General features: G+C 49.2%; 7 protein-coding genes across 7 annotated transcripts; 3 read left to right on the forward strand and 4 right to left on the reverse strand.

The window, feature by feature from the left end:
* Positions 1 to 1,064: 1,064 nt before the first annotated feature.
* Positions 1,065 to 3,816, forward strand: ABOM_007705 (NAD(P)-dependent oxidoreductase; the record flags this gene model as incomplete). The annotated part of the gene is made up of 5 exons (XM_022534834.1): positions 1,065 to 1,092; positions 1,155 to 1,378; positions 1,433 to 1,808; positions 2,607 to 2,779; positions 2,842 to 3,816. 5 exons carry the CDS (start codon positions 1,065 to 1,067, stop codon positions 3,814 to 3,816), a joined length of 1,776 nt encoding a protein of 591 aa, XP_022387941.1.
* A 278-nt stretch (positions 3,817 to 4,094) lies between these two features.
* On the reverse strand, positions 4,095 to 5,612 carry ABOM_007706 (glycoside hydrolase family 76 protein; the record flags this gene model as incomplete). Its single annotated transcript, XM_022534835.1, has 4 exons — positions 4,095 to 4,474; positions 4,534 to 4,696; positions 4,775 to 5,466; positions 5,522 to 5,612. The coding sequence occupies 4 exons, from the start codon at positions 5,610 to 5,612 to the stop codon at positions 4,095 to 4,097; spliced, it is 1,326 nt and encodes a 441-aa protein (XP_022387944.1).
* A 2,000-nt stretch (positions 5,613 to 7,612) lies between these two features.
* On the reverse strand, positions 7,613 to 8,413 carry ABOM_007707 (C6 transcription factor; the record flags this gene model as incomplete). The annotated part of the gene is made up of 1 exon (XM_022534836.1): positions 7,613 to 8,413. One exon carries the CDS (start codon positions 8,411 to 8,413, stop codon positions 7,613 to 7,615), a length of 801 nt encoding a protein of 266 aa, XP_022387943.1.
* A 1,105-nt stretch (positions 8,414 to 9,518) lies between these two features.
* ABOM_007708 (SDR family oxidoreductase) lies at positions 9,519 to 10,604 on the reverse strand (the record flags this gene model as incomplete). The annotated part of the gene is made up of 6 exons (XM_022534837.1): positions 9,519 to 9,577; positions 9,641 to 9,735; positions 9,792 to 10,171; positions 10,227 to 10,379; positions 10,434 to 10,520; positions 10,575 to 10,604. The coding sequence occupies 6 exons, from the start codon at positions 10,602 to 10,604 to the stop codon at positions 9,519 to 9,521; spliced, it is 804 nt and encodes a 267-aa protein (XP_022387940.1).
* A 468-nt stretch (positions 10,605 to 11,072) lies between these two features.
* ABOM_007709 (hemerythrin domain-containing protein) lies at positions 11,073 to 11,809 on the forward strand (the record flags this gene model as incomplete). The annotated part of the gene is made up of 2 exons (XM_022534838.1): positions 11,073 to 11,297; positions 11,378 to 11,809. The coding sequence occupies 2 exons, from the start codon at positions 11,073 to 11,075 to the stop codon at positions 11,807 to 11,809; spliced, it is 657 nt and encodes a 218-aa protein (XP_022387939.1).
* Positions 11,810 to 12,858: 1,049 nt separating this feature from the next.
* Positions 12,859 to 13,915, forward strand: ABOM_007710 (A4/G1 family peptidase; the record flags this gene model as incomplete). Its single annotated transcript, XM_022534839.1, has 2 exons — positions 12,859 to 12,873; positions 13,142 to 13,915. The coding sequence occupies 2 exons, from the start codon at positions 12,859 to 12,861 to the stop codon at positions 13,913 to 13,915; spliced, it is 789 nt and encodes a 262-aa protein (XP_022387979.1).
* A 229-nt stretch (positions 13,916 to 14,144) lies between these two features.
* Positions 14,145 to 16,187, reverse strand: ABOM_007711 (putative MFS transporter; the record flags this gene model as incomplete). Its single annotated transcript, XM_022534840.1, has 10 exons — positions 14,145 to 14,171; positions 14,237 to 14,572; positions 14,641 to 14,880; positions 14,943 to 15,062; positions 15,113 to 15,313; positions 15,360 to 15,466; positions 15,518 to 15,609; positions 15,655 to 15,730; positions 15,789 to 15,879; positions 15,930 to 16,187. 10 exons carry the CDS (start codon positions 16,185 to 16,187, stop codon positions 14,145 to 14,147), a joined length of 1,548 nt encoding a protein of 515 aa, XP_022387980.1.
* Between the last annotated feature and the right edge of the window lie 109 nt (positions 16,188 to 16,296).

Below are 16,296 nucleotides of genomic sequence, written 5' to 3' on the forward strand. Positions count from 1 at the left end.
AGATTTAACAATATTGGCCGGACTGAAACATCCTCGGAAAATTCATACTCCCACTGACAAGTGTCCCTGCTGGAATTATTTTCCGATATTTAGCGGCATCGGCCTCTCTCTAGAGAGCAAGCGATCATCGGCAAGCATAGACACAGTTGAAAGAGGTTTTCTCCACGACGTAGAAATGCGCATTCTACTGGAGTTCCCGTATATACCGGTAAGTAATAATCTACTCAGGGATGTAATCAGGGCGAGGATTCATCGATTAGCCCTTCATATCGGTTGGAGACGCGCGAAGCACAACGTCGCAGACAGGATAAAAGACAGTAAACGAAGACCAATGCCGCTAGTATCCGCCTTATTAAGAGTAGATAGAGATTCGAAACTTCACAGACTGAGAAGGTCCGACGCAGTTGAAGCTATATTTACTGGTAATACACATATAATTCCGATTCTGCTGCTATGGCTTGAGAATAGACATCGATTTGTATACATCCTCCAAAAAATAGAACCTAGATTATAAAACTAGATTTATTATCATCAATAATCGCTAAGAATGACTAACATATTACTTGATTACTATGATACCAATCTAGCTAATAATTGGGTAGTTATTAAAGAAACATTGTCGGAGTTCTTATCATCATTATTCGTTACCTAAAGCCTTCTATCGTCACGCTCTACAAGAAAGAGGGGAGGTCTATATATTATTGATAGAGATATTTGTATAATTCTACGTTAGATGATATAGACTTTTTCTTGTAGAGAGTTTGAGCCTGTTGAGATAACGCAGAGCATATCTCGTGCAATTCATAGTCGAAATTGGGACCCTGCGTAAGACTTTCCTATTCGGGGTTGCCCCACAGCGTATTCATTTCCATTTTCGGTATCATAGCCATGCAAAGACCTAACTAGAAAAATGCCTATAAATGAAGACCTCGCATCAATAGAATATGCTTGTCAATTCCCCTCAGGCCAGTCCTGAAAGCATTACATATCTCTTCTCAATCTATTGAATTTCTTTGGCACGCTGTCCATCTGCCCATCCGCATCTTGTTCAATATAGCGAAAACATGCATTTCCTTGTGCTAGGAGCTACAGGTACCCTTCTCTAACTGATAGCTATTCTTTGAACAGGCCAAAGTCTGACTTGAGATACATAGGAGCCATTGGAAGCAAATTCTGCACCCTGGCGCTGAACAAAGGGCATCGTCTAAGTCTACTAGTTCGCAATCCCAGTAACCTCCCAACAAACCTCGTTCACAATACAGATGTGGAGGTCATCGAAGGCGTTCTAGAAGACGAAACCACCCTAGACAGTGCTGCGAGCTGTGGTGCCAGCATCTTTGTGTCGTTCGCTGGACCCCCGATCGGAACGAAGGGCACGGTGAGATATTCTATTGAGCGTACAAGTAAAGCAGTCTGTTGATCATCCATGTAGCCTCTCACATTGGGATATAAAGCTCTAGTTCCAAAGCTAGTGGACCGGCAGTTCAAGCGCATCCTCATACTCTGCACCCCGTCCTACCATGACCCCTCGGACACCATAACATTCAAATGGCGGCTGGGTGCATGGTTCATGAGGCTATTTAGCGATGGTCAGTATCGAGAGATGGTCGGGGTAGGGGAGTATATAGCGTCGCTGCCTGTCGGCAGGCCTGTGCAGTGGACTTTGTTTCGAGTTGGTGGGCTGACAGATGGAGAAGAGGCACCGGTCAAGGCGACGTCCCTGGGAAGCGGTGATGATGGCACATGGATCAGTCGGGCGAGCGTTGCGGTGTGGGCTCTAGATGAAATTACTCAAGAACAATGGCTTGGTAAGGCGCCTTATATCTGTAATTAACCATTCATTGGAAGCGGTAGAGCGTGCTCGATCAGATTCTAGAATGTATTATGAACCCCGTCTACCAGACCAAGCCTTCATTCACAGTATGCAGTACAAAACTGACTCCTTAAACGATATTTGGCCAGGAGTAATCGCGGTATTTGCCAGATAATCCCTCAATCTGAGCAGCGAACCAGGAGGAATGCACCTGGCCCGATACGACAACCCAAATGATGTATTTATACTTGCCTTTAACGTTCTGCATTAACAATACCCAAAAAATAGGATGTAAGCAGAAATATCTCGTACTTATCTCGTGCTATGTTTGTGACACCGATAACAATATCTTAGACGTCCGCCTTTACAATTAGCTCATACTAGCCTACCACAAACGCCATAGAGGAGAGAGAAATGGACATCAACTACTCAAATAAGCTACCTCTGAGGGGGACTTGAGTATCTAGCCGTGATTCGCTCCCTTGCACTCGTCAACTCATTGAGCGTGGCTCCCGTTAGCGGATGCCTATCCTTTCTTTTACTACCCAGCATGGCTTACACTTTTCTCCATATCCTTGTATCTACACTATAAGTATAGGGAATCTGGATATTATCGCAGGTTTGTATACTATGGAAATCACCGTTACCTTGATACTACCATTTAAAATATATATGCCAAGAACTGAAGCCAATTTTGTACCCGCTAACTCAGCGAACTTCTCCACCAACTCTCCCTGAGATTGACTCCACAGCGATCATTGTCCGCCACGCGCCTAGTTGCTATGCCGCTCAGACGGACTCATAATAAGTCCCGCCACGGCTGCGAACGATGCAAAAGACGCAGAATCAAATGCGATGAAGCCGGCCCTCCATGCGGTCACTGCGCCGCTCGAAAGGCCGATTGTCGGTATTCCACTGGGGGACTGTTTCGACATTCAGAATGGAGCGAACAATGCCAAAACCCTCGTATGTCGCCAACATACCAAAAAGACCAGTCGACAAGATTAGATGAACCTCGAACAGACCAGCCGTTGGCATCCGAGGCACCGCGTAGTACAACGCCTATAGTACCACGGGGCCGCATGAGAGAGCTCCAGTTGATACATGTCTGGTCCATGAAAACCCGCCACAGCTTTTCCTCCAACCTCAGCGACATCTTCCAATCCTTCGTGGTGGAACAGGCTTTCCATCATCCGTTTCTCATGGACTCACTGCTGGCACTGACGTCACTACACATAGCCATTGAAACCACCGACAGTAATAACAACAATACGAATAATAACCATGGCCCCCTAAGCTCAGCCACTGTCTCGGAATACATTGATGACGCACTTCGCTACCAGAATAGTGTCGTTCCGGCTTTTTGTGCCGCACTAGAAAACATCTCAGAGTCGAATTGCCATGCTCTTTTCGCATGCTCGGTGATCATGATGGCTTGCGCTGTTATAGCTCCCTTCGTCGGAAGCAGTCGTGGGAATACGATAGGAAACCTAACTTCTCCATTTCATTTTGTTAAGGGGATACATTCCGTCATTGATAAATCCCGGCCGTGGCTGGCCAAGGGGCCCTTTCGATTTGCAATCATAACCCATGCTGATGATGACTGGGAGTCAGGCCAGCAAGATAGCGAGGCCATTGATAAGTTGCGAAAACTTTGTTCCCATGGACATCCGGCTATACGGAACATCCTTGGCCGTGCCATCACACTCCTGGGGAATTGCTTTGTGAAAGGCGAAACAATGGCCATTCCGTGGATCGTGGTTGTTGGGGAGGATTTCGTGGATCTCATACAACAAGAGGAGCCCATGGCCTTATTGGTGTATATGTATTGGGGTGTTTTGCTTAGCCGATTGAAGGATGCATGGTGGGCAACGCTGTCAGGAAGGAGGATTGTAGGGGATTTAGCAAAGGAGCTCGCACAGATCAATGAGTGGTCCGAAGCTATACAATGGGCAACGGAGCAGGTAGGCATAAACAACGAGGAATTGACAATGTCATATTGACTATACTTGTATAATACGAATTTGTGGCTGGAAACTTCATCCGAATATCAGATTATGGTATCGTATGGAGGTCATACGTCCCAGGAGCTGCGGTCTCCATCGGTCTGAGAAAGACAGAATAGTCATGATCAAGAACTATTGTCATTCAGTCTCTTATTTGTACAGACTAGGAGAGCATGCGCAGAACCGTCACCTCAATTTCGGCTGCTCTTCCATTGCTCTGCATTTGGAATTGATGATTAGGGTCCACGGCATAGCACGCCATTGGTATGTCCAATTCAACTCCCGGTCATCATAAAGGCTACTATTCCAAGCCATATACCTACAACGGCCACAGTCGCAATGCTGGCACCCACACGATCCCCTGTTGTTATCTCTCGCGGCTCGTCCTTCTCCGGCTTGTGATCCCCCGTGCCTGCACTCGGATCACCTTTACTAGTTCCTCCAGTGTCCGCCGTCAATGGACCTTGATCACGGTTTCCGGTTTTGAATGGCACCATATTCGCGGTGAAAACGCTCAACGCACACATATGCTCACGGAGGCCGGTGACACCATCATATTTATCAAGGAACCATCGCTGTCCACAGATCTTGTCCGGGGAGGGCCCGGAACACTGTTTTGCTGCTCCCTCGGCGGAGCCTGTAATTTGGGCAGGATCTGGTCCAGGGTGTTGGGCATGACAGTCGTCGTAAAGGCGAGCCAAGCGGTGACTAAACTCTTGAATGTGGACTGGTTGCCATCGCACTCTACCACTCCCGGTTTTTGCGGCTCGCATGGCTCAACCATGATGTTGCCCCCGTACTCCTGTGGGAAGAAATTGCGCCATGTAGTATTCAGCAAGCCTTCCACCACATTTTGCCATTTCGTGTCACCATTCGTCTGCGCAATATGTCAGCCTGCATTCGAAGGTCATACTAATAGACTACCCAGGGGTTGAGTATCGCTGGCCATCCGTACCAAATTATACATGTATGCAGCACCATTAAAGTAGATTCCATAATTGTAAGACCATTGCATCTGGTTCGCTGCCTGGCAATTCGATTCCACCGTAACCAGATCGTTTATCGTCCACCCTTTCTCGATGATCAAAGGAACAGACGTGGCCCAGGTGAATGCCTTCTCTGCCCATTCTGTGTAGGTTTCGTTTTTGGTATATCGCGCCAGGCGGGCCGCGAGCTGGAAGAACCCTCCGTTGGAGACTGAATTCTTTAAATCGTAGCCTCCGTTCCACGAGTTTCTCTGCCACCGCAGGCCACCATGGCAGGTATCCGGGTCCCACTTCTCAGCCTGAGTGTTGAACACGCCCTGGGCAAGTGCAAGCCATGACACTTCCTCATCCTCGGGGAAGTTCAGCTCGGCGGCAGTCATCGCGGCGAGACCCCAGAATACCTGATCGTCGTTGCCCAAATCCTGGGTATAGTTGTCCGGGAGGTAGTCATTGTGGCCCTTTTGCCAAATCAAAGCCTGCTTGGTAACATCGTTGTATGATGTGTCTCCGGTCCAGTACCAGTACTGCACCAGGGCCATGAATACCTCGCCGCCCGTCCACCATGTGCCCGGAAGCTTCCCTGGAATTTGACCGGATTCGTTGCCATGATAATAGGTCATCATACCGTAGGCGGCTGTTGCGGCGGCATCTTTGATCGATTCTATCCAGTGTTAGAGTTGCAGAATCAACGTTCCATCGAACAGAAGCGGAAATACCAGGATCATTGATATCAAGCTGAATACCTGCGGTAAGTCGTCCCAGCGTCAGCCAAACGGTGAGTGCAATACTCCAAAAGTATGACCACATTTTGATGGTAACGAAGGCGGGGACATTAAACAAGAACGAGAAAGCCCTCTTTTTACATCCTGAACCCTGAATTAAAAGTTGACCAGCTCTTCCTGCAGAGCTTAATGTATGTTTCTGGGAAGGCAGTGCACTTGCTTAGTGAGACCCTGTAGGATTGCACCCTAGTGTTCAACGTTTCCTGATCCAGTAGAGTAGATACATTAGGGCACAGACTATGTAACCACGGAGAATACAGCCTTGTAATTGATCGATACATAGGACTAGCTGTCGGCCCGTTCCATTCTCGTGAGACTGAGAATTTTGACACGGTCTGTACGCTGTCGATCGGGCCAGTGGAAATGAAAGACAGGGGTCTTGCGCGGTTCATTGCAGGCAGCCATCATTCTGGGGCCATTCAGAAGGTCGACCCCAACGACCGACGCTCTTGGCCTCTTGGTCGTCGCAAACATGGAGGGGCTGATCGAGTGCTTGACTGGCTCGCCTTGAATCATAGCGCTCCACATTCATTTCAGGCTAACGAGATTGTCAGACAAGAATCATGAGAACACGATCTCTCCCCGGCTATCCCAGACCACAATAGAGGAGTAGATCCAATCGGTATCTTGGGCGTTCCTTATGCCCACTTGCTAAGACCTAATGCGGCTAGGATAGTATGTTTTTAGATAATGGAAACTGCTTGAAGGTCCTCTTCCTCTTCCTCCCATGTAGGGCTCCATTTCGGCCCCCACACCAGCCATCCAGACGAGGTATTCTTAGTGCTGATCGCGTATCCAACGGTTGGTGGTTCTCCCCGCCCTCCGATTCCCCAAGTGCCTTGCTTTCCGAACGGCGAGGAACCCTTCGACTGTTTCCCCGGATATAGCTAGTCCATATAAGTCCACTGACAGCGTGCCTAAAAAGCTTCTCGTGCTTGGGCTTCCAGTCCTACAGCGCTAAACAATGGATACGTTCGTTGCACATCCTGCTTGGCGGGTCTAGTCGGTGTCGTGCCTGACCATCCTTGTCGAGATCCCTACGGCTATGCGGAGTAGACGCTTCTAAGCCTGCATTTTCATCACCTATCACAGTCCTCGTGGATTTTCTGGTTGAGAAAACATGATTATTTGGTCCTGCTGATCCTCTTGATTCGCGATGGTCAATCCCCCCTGGATAGATATTGGGATTATCATCTGTGCAACGGACGTCGCTGGTCAGAACCACTACCCCAAGTGGCCTGGGTGGGTTGAACATCCCGTCACTGCAGGAAACAAAACATCATTGGCCAATTGGTTCTTGGTGTGTTAGAGCAGATTTCGTTCCCAAGCAACTGGAAGAAATTGTACTATAAGACTTTGCACTGCCGGGTTTCACGCCGAGCTGATGTAAGGGCGACACAGCCTCATCTCTTGTGTCAAGTTGAAACAGTGCTAACGGTGGCAGTTCAGTGGAGACTTAAGTGATAGACAATTACGAGCACAAGAATGGTGGAATCTTATATGCATTGTAGAGTTCATCGGGGGCGTACCGATGGTATCGGCAGCTTACCGACGATATCGGCTTTGCCGATGGAGTTTATATCTTTGGGTGGTGTTCATTCTTGCTTGTCTTCTCCTTGTCTTTTTGTCCTTATTAAACTCCTAATGCTTTCTTTCGCAGTAAGGTATTGTGTCAACGTTGGCTTGTGGCAACAGTACTTCAACTACCGCGTCATGAAGCCCTTGCAATGTCCGAACCACAGGCAATATACTACTTAATGGGAGAGTAGCTATGGATATCTGGTAATATTTGCAAATGCTGTTATTCTATATACTCTTCGAATGTGATTATGTCCACGATGATTATGTACTACCATCCGTATGGCCAAGATCACCCCCTCTTAAGTTACACCCCAAACTTGGGGAACCTCAGAGACAGGGCAATGTATGGCTCCACGAACAGACGAAATGACCTATAAACGACCATAAACAAGCCATTGGAACAGTCGCAATCCTCCAATGTGAAATCTATACCCTAAAACATCATCATAAACACAACTGCCTCTTCGGCCACATCCAAGCGTCCCCATACTCAACATCACCCCTCCCACCAACACCCAAGATATCGGTGACCAACGCTCTGCCCGAGTTCGAAGCCCACCATATCTTCCCATCAAGCTGACCGAGCAAAACCCCCCAGTGCCCCAAAATAAGCAACGAAAGAGGCTCAAGACCCCTGAGCGTATCAACAAATCGCCTGTTCACCACCGCTAACCAAGTAACGACCGAGCCGGGATCTTTCGTCGTGCTGTACCGGCAAAAGCAGCGTCGTAGCAGGTCTATCGCCTCGTCCGTAATACGATGCGCCTCGGGCAGAGTGCTATTCTTTTGGTTGTTTATCGCGGTTAAACGGGTGAAGGCCTCTTCGGTTTCGCTATCCAGACGCTTGGCTGCTGGGGCCCAGTAATCCCCAGCTGTGGGGAAAGAGCTCTGCGCCGACCATGCACGAGTCATCTTTGAGATCTCAGTGGTACCTTGGAGTAACTCGAAGACGTGCAGAATATTTTCAATCATGTTCGGGCCTTCATTATCTCCAATGGCTAGATGGGGCATTGCTATACGACTCGCGATGGTGATAAGCGAGTAGGCATAGATGGCGTCACAGTTCGCCGGCGAGATGTTGTTAAGAGCATGTCGGAAGGGCGTCAATGCTCGGTTTTGGTATTCCAGTGCCGTGTCGATGTAGGAGCGTGCTTCTAGGGGTCCTTTAGTGGCAGCCGTGTGCAATGATGCAATTGACAGGATGCCGTCTAAGAGGAAGTCATATTCCAGTGCCTTGCGAGGCATGGTGGTCTGCCAAACACGGTGGTGCAATGCATCGCTGGACAGACTATAATAGGTCTCCGTTGAGAATTTGTGCATCAGCTCTAATGAGCGTAGATCATAGTGTGTAGTGACTGTCGGTGATTGACTGGGTATGTCGTTTGGGCTTAGAGACACCTGCGGAGAGCTAGGGCTCGCTGACAATGTGTCGGGCAGGCGAGCCACAGCGGGTGTGCTGGAATAGGCGCATTCTATCCCCCGCGTGGTGCAGTTTTTGCAAGGGGGGCCTCGCTCGTCACACTACGGGGGGGTTGTTAGATAGGGCTCAGATACACGACATTGGTATCGATGTTATGTGCAACAGATTCGGCATTTCAACCCCATATAGCAGTTATTCTGTTTCGATACAACCTAAGGTGACGGTCGTAGTTCGAATTCAATGTGATACGCATCATCAATTACTCCATGTTAATGTGGAGTGTTACTGCCGAGGTTGTGAAGCCCCTTGGGAAACGAAAAATAAAGGCACAGAGAATGCCACATGAACAAACATGAAGAAAGAGAATTTGAACGTGAAGATGAAACAGTTGAACTAGAATGAATTACCGAGATTTGGCTCACCTTTACTCGTCTCTTTTTACACTGTAGACAGCCAGTGCGTGACTTCTTATGGGATCTTCGAGGCGGCATCGTGACGCAGAAGATAAGCCCATGTGAGAAGCACAACCCTACTCCATACAGAGAGTCAACTCCTTAATGAGGCGGAGTCGCCGGATGATGGACCAGGTGGGTCCCCCCAACATATGACAGGCAATCAGATTGGACTGGGAATATGTGAAACAGTGGCCCATTGCCAAGACCAAGTCTTCATGCAGGATTAGCTGTCTGACTACACTGCCCTTTTACTTCTCAGAAGGCGAGGACTTGGGTTTCCTGGTTCAGATAACACCTCCCAATCTCAATGATTTTGCCTTCAATGGTCTCGCTAAATAACCAAATACTATGGAGGATTTATACAATTATGATTTATTTCGCGCATACGTTCGATACTAGCTCGTGATCGTATTTTGTCTTCAGTCGAGGAATTCTATATATTTGTGAAGGTTGGTATTTATCTACCATCCTCTATTCATTGGCCGTTTCTCCGCTCGTTCCACGATCGGTCAAAAACATTCAACGAGCGTTGTGCTGTATAGCAACATTAGATCCCCAAGAAATCAATAGATTGTCGATATGATGTCAAGAACGTACCTGAAGGGACAATATCCAAGGCCTTTACGGATAGATTCGGTGGCTGTTGGAGCATATAGACGGCTGCCTGTGCAATGTCTGGAGCAACGAGTGGCCTAGTCATATTCGAGTAAGTACCGCCCCAAAACAACCGATAGGAGCTAACACATACTCAAATCCTTCAAAGAATGAATCATACATCTCCTTGTCATGACCCACACGCAACGAATGGAAATTTGTCGCGACACATCCCGGTCGCAGTGCGAGCACGCGTATATCTGTGCCGCTCAGCTCATTCCGCAAAGCGTTTGTAAACGCCTCTTGGCACGCCTTGTTGGCATGATATACGGCTTCGCCTGGAAATGGCGGGACCTCCAAGCCTGTGACCGAGGTAATGTTTAAAATCGTCCCTGTTTTCCGCCGGAGCATTGAGTGGTTCAGTACAGCATGAGCCATGAACATGTACCCATTGATGTTGGTGTTGTTCATCGTTACGATGTCTGAGACTTTCAACTCTGGGAATGGGCTCGGAGCACCAAGGGCAAGACCCGCCTGTACGATCCGTGTTACATAGCGGTTCAATATGAAGTGGGCCTTGGGAACTCACGTTGTTGATGAGAACATCGATATCGCCCATCTCTGCACTTGCAGAGGACACCGCTGCTTCGACGCTGGCATAATCCCCAACGTCCACAGTTCTGTATGTGACTTTCACTTCAGATGTTGCCGACAGCTTTTCTTTAAGCTGTGCCAGCTTGCTCTGCATGCATAACGTTAGCTGGCCTGCCTGAGGTCTGGAATATTAATGATTTACCTCAGAGCGCGAGAACAGGATCACATTTGCCCCAGCCTCAGCCAGAGCAGAAGCGATGGCTTCCCCAATGCCCATGGAGGCACCTGTCTAATTATCCTTAGCATGAGGCAACATTTTTTGTCATACGCAGAATCGACATACAAGAACCACATTTTTCCCGCGCAACGACATTTTGATGAAGGTGAGATAGATATAGCCTAGTATAGAACGAGAAGATTTTGTGAAACTCGTTTCCTAAACGATTTCCCACAACTACAATAAGCGAGGAGCCTTTTCATATCTCTAGCTTTTCCCATTGAATTAATAATCCAAAGTTGAATCACTAACTACTAATTCAACCCTAACGCGACTCACTGATCGGTGATGTCACCTGCCGAAGTGGGTGTCTGGAACGAATCACGGGATTTCCTCCGACTTGCCTTTGCGCACGGTGCACGCTAGTCCCGAGGTGGACGGCGGCGAGCTAAATCAAGTTAGCGTCTGCGGACAAATTGCCGATTCCTGATTTGTTTGAGGCTTCGGCAATGGATTTCTAATGCTGACTATAATCTGCGTTTTGCTTAGTATCATTCTCTAAAACAATTGTTCTCTGATTTGGGTCTCTTTCAACCAGGGCTGGTGGTCTCTTAAATTTGTCAAATGCTCCTACGTCTCCCGAGCCCGATCTGGAAAGCTGTCAGAGCAGTACCTGCAGTCCGTCGCTTATCTTCGTCTTCACCCCGCCTGCATACGACAACAATGACCCAAAAGAACGAGTCTGCTGCGGCCCCCAGTGAGGGTGGGAGTGAAGAACAGAAGTTACCACCTCTGTCCGTAAAAGACTTTGGCGTGTATAATCGAATGGCGGCACAGATGGACCAATTTGTATGTGTCCTTCCGTGCCTGTTAATAGAAACTGAGTTCTTTATCAAACAATAATGGCCGATCGTTACTAACGGCACCAGCATAACCACTTTCGCCTATCTTGGAAGGATCTCCAGAACGCATGTGATACCAATGGGAAGCGGCCTGGTGGACTCAAGCCCAGGCAACTGATACTTACGGGACTGCAGTTCTGCTCTCAGCTTGACTTCCACCACAGTATTGAAGAAGAGCATGTGTTCCCTGTGTTAGCTCGCAAGATGCCAGAGTTCCGACAGAAGAAGACGCTATTGGCACAACATAAGAAGATACACCGTGGATTGGACGAACTTGAACAGTACTTAGAGAAATGCCGGTCCGGAGAGGAAGACCTTGAACTGACAGAGGTGAAACGACTAATGGACGCTTTTGGGGAAGTTTTGTGGACGCATCTGGATGAAGAGGTTCGGACCCTTGGCGCGGAGAATATGCGAAAGTATTGGACATTGGAGGAGATGCGCACGCTTCCTATGTAATCAGATGGCGGCGTTGGAGGGCAATCATGGATGTCACGGGATCACTGTTCCGGCATCCACGGTGGTTTGCCATTTAGTTGTTTAGCTCGCGCTTCTTTGGAAATCCTCATTGTGGGGCATGTGCTCTTCGCTCATAAGACGGTGGATCTTGCTTACTGCTTCCAGCCGTCATGCATGTCGCCAGCGTGGTCAAGAGCCCTTCCTCGGCGCCTTGGCAGACTGACCTGGCTTTTATAAACCTACCGCGAAACCTACACCGTTTACGTGGGAGTATGACGACAAACATTATTTTACCGAACCTTCTTTAGAGCAACTCTTCCAAACCCTGATCACACAAGTTGGGATAGTAAGCCGACCACCCGCGGCAAGGTCCGTACCAAAGAGAGAGGGAGTCTGGGGACGCGTGGATTTAACCGTCTCCAGCCAGCGGATCATTGCTTGCGGTAACCACGCGGACAAGGGGCATTCCAGCTGGCGAGTTCGTTGATACTAGCGTCATGGGCACACCAGTGGCTGGAATGCGGAGCTGAGGAATGCGCACTATCCCTCATTGTCCGTCCGACTTGTTACCGAGCGAATGGCATTCTCCAAATGTGTCGCTGCTAATAATAACAGCTTTGTGCCTTCCCAGTGATTGGACGTGTACACAACATTGCGTCACTTTCACTTGATATTTCATTGCGTGCTGACATGCCTGGGCCCTGAAGCCGTATGTGTCAGACTCGGCGTGGCTTCGCTTGAGCTCTCCCTACACCTCTATGACAGGATTTAAGTTCGATGCTGCCAATACGCTTCCGTTGGCGGCAACTGTGATGCCTATTGGCAAGCAATGATCGTCCAGAATCATGTCCCAGGCCACATCCATAAGGAATAATTGCGCCAATAGATGAGGATCTACACTGCTCGGATCGAACTCGACCAACGAAACCCGAGCCGCGTAGATCAGGTGGCTGATCTATGCTTAATTTCTTAATGTTTGTTTGCCTGGCACATAGTCTCGGCCGCTGCAAACTTGCCTAAAGCAGGCACACGGGAAGCTGAAGCGACAGATGCGAAACCCCCATGTGCCATAATTCCCCACAACCCGATCCGATGGCTATGCCTCGTGCAGTTCGAGATCAGGAGATAATCCAGCGGCCCAGATTGCCCAATCCGGCCGAAATCATCCCAAAGTACCCAGCTATAAGACTAGCTCTTTGTACCGGGCTTCTCTGTCCAGTAACTTGTTTATCCACAGCTCCTACGCACGAAACAATCATCTCCCCTTGATCAAACGACCTCACCATACACCATGAAGCCCACATACGCCTATCTGACCGCCGCCCTCATCAGCGGAGCCCTCGCCGCCCCGGGCAGCACTCTCGCCCAACGCATGCGCCACCGATCGCTGGATCACCTAACCCTCCCGTTACAAGGCCAAGCTCCGCCACGGACTCCGAAGCGCGGGTAGCCGGCGCCTCCGTCCAATACAGCAACAACTGGGCCGGAGTGGTGCGCGAGCAAGCACCTCCCGAAGGCCCCTACACGGCCGTCACCGCCACATTCACAATCCCCACGTCGACGGACGTCGCCAACCAAAATGGAGTACAGGCCGGTTCCGTCTGGGTCGGCATCGACGGCGACACCTACGCGGGGGCTATCCTGCAAGCCGGCGTGGACTTCTACTCCGACCCCAATCAAGAAAATCACGCCTGGTTCGAATGGTACCCGGCCTATGCGACCAACTTCCCGGGCATCGACGTGAACGAAGGCGATACGATTGTCTCGACCGTTCGGGCTACTTCCCCGAGTGAGGGTATCGCGATCATCGAGAATAAATCCACGGGCCAGACGGTATCGCAGGCTGTGACTGCTCCTGCGCCGACGGCGACGCTGGCGGGCCAGAATGCGGAGTGGATCGTGGAGGACTTCCAGTCTGGCGATTCCATGGTTGTCATGGCGAACTTCGGGGAGGTCAAGTTCAGCGGTGCGCAGGCTCAAGCCGGGAAGGCTACGTATGGATTGGATGGGGGAGAGATTATTGAGCTGAAGCAGAACAATAAAGTGCTGACTCAAACTGAGGTGACCGGGAACAACGATATGACGGTTAAATTTATTGGAGAATGATTGCACATGGTTTTAGAATTTGTTTGATACTTTCTTCTCTTCTACTTCTGAGTTGGTTTCTTTGTGTACTTTTTCTTCTTCCTGGTTGTTTGTTATGTGTCGCCCGTGTACATATCAGATGATTTAGACGGCCAATAGATACTTCTTCTCTACTATACCGAGAGTAATTATAAAGATAACTGTATTATTTACCCAAGCATAACTACAGATTCCACCACATATAGGCCATTCACAGAACGTACCGAAACCTCGGATTCTACCAACCCACCAATCAGCAGCTCACTCAACCAAGAACGAGAAGAAAGGAAAAAGAGTACATACCTCAAAATCCGTCAAATCAGCCATGACATCTCCATCTGCTACCTGCCCAGCAGGATCCGATCGCATTTGCTCCTCCCTCCTCTTATTCCTCCTAACCAAGAGAACCCTTAAACAGGCCGCACAGGCTACCTGACACAAGGCACAGGCCAGAACCAATTTGCACCCTGTTTGGTAGATCGGTGCCTCCTTGGCGAGAAAAGCGTGCGGACCGATGATATTCCCGATGCAGTAGGCGAGGAAGACGAAGGCGGTGGCTGTTACGCGTTTGGTGTAGCCGCCCATGTTACTGGAGGGCATCTGCAGGGAGAGGACGAGGGAGGAGACGTAGGAGCCGAGCTATTCTATTCGTTAGTACTTATCTGTATCTGGTATTATTTTGGGAAGGGAAAGGCTGGGGAACGGACAATATAGTAGCCGAACAAGACGCCGTAGCGGTTTGTTCGGGGAAGTTTCCAGAGGAGACTGATTCCGATGATTGTGGGGATGAGGTAGAGCATCATGATTATGGTGCGGATGTTCTTGAAGCGGGTGGAGAGGTAGGCGCCGGAGAGGATGAAGAAGACTTGGAAGGCGCCTTGGGGAATGCCGAGGGCTGTTGTTAGGAGGGGGCTTGAGACGAGGCCTTTGATAATTAGTTTCCCGAACTGTATTATGTGTGTGTTAGTATGAACTTGGTTCATTTGATTGAGGGAGGGGTGTAGTGTACATTTGCCGTGCCGCCGTTGATGGTTTCGTTGAGGAGAGTGAAGAGGAATAGGAGCCAGACTTGGGGGTCGATGAAGGCTTCACGGATTTGATACCATTTCACTGAGCGGTTGAGGATTCCCTGGTGTATTTTAGTCTTCGATCATTGAGGTTTTGGTACGCGATGCTTACTGTCTGGTTTTGCTTTCCTCTGCCCACGAGCAGTATCTTTTCTTCAACAGAGAATCGTTTTGCGGATAGCACGCTGTTGGGCAGGAAGAGCATCAGAATTCCTCCCCAGATCACTGTTACTCCACCGCAGATCAGGAAGACTGTTCGCCAGACTGGGAAGGTCTTGATTTGGCCGATGGCGAATGTGATGAGCCCGCCGAGCTAATCTGGTCAGCTATCTGTGCCCACATGGTGTGAATAGTCTTACCATGGAACCAACGCCATTGCAGCAGTAGAAGCATCCCGCACGGAAGGGCTGTTCCTGGCGTGTATACCACATCCCAACGATCATCATAAAGCATGGGGTGATTGGGGCTGTGAGGTCAGACAGGAATCAGGTCGCAGTTGGACATGTAGTTAACATACCCTCGAAACAGCCCAAGAAGAAACGGGTGATTCCCAACCCGGTGAAGTTGTTACAGGAGGCCGTGATCATCAAAATCGATCCCCAGGCAAGCCTATACAATCAGCATTGGCACAGAACATGGAGGGAAGTATCATACACGAATGACGATATCACGGTTCCGGTCGGCAGCCGTTGGGCAAGATGACTGGCCGGGTATTCCCAGAAGAGGTATCCTGACAGGTTAGTTAGTATATATTCACCAGGACTGTTGCTTATGCTTTGGAAACATACCAAAGTAGAAGATACTGACTAGCCAGCTATACTGATTGCTGTTAATGTTGGCGTCTGTGAACAGATCGAATACAGCGCTATACGCAAGGGCCTAGCTAACATGTTATCATGGTAGCATCTATTCAGTACGAGGGAGCATACCTGCTTGTCGATGTACTGTAGCACGTATGTGCCACAAAGCAGGGGAAGAACCATCAAGTCGACCTTTCTTCTTAACTTGCTGGATCTCTCCGAGTCATTGAGCAACTCTTGTAGTTGGGTGTTGGTAACACCATGCTCTTGCAGGAATAGCTCGCCCTCGTCCAGCGAGGCCATTTGGCCAATTTCCACGTCATCTTTAGCGGTAGCTTCTATGATAGCTTTCTCTTTGGTTTCGTCGCGTTTGGGTAAGAATGTCATGTTTAAAGACTTGATTCAATTGCTATCTGGATACGCAGGGCCAGGACTGGACTTGTCTTCCGGCGGAGGTTTTATAGACTCGCATGATAGCTACGCCACCCGATGGGTG

Source organism: Aspergillus bombycis, assembly GCF_001792695.1.
Source record: "Aspergillus bombycis strain NRRL26010 chromosome Unknown contig00058, whole genome shotgun sequence".
In the NCBI taxonomy this organism is placed as follows: Eukaryota; Fungi; Ascomycota; class Eurotiomycetes; order Eurotiales; family Aspergillaceae; genus Aspergillus; species Aspergillus bombycis.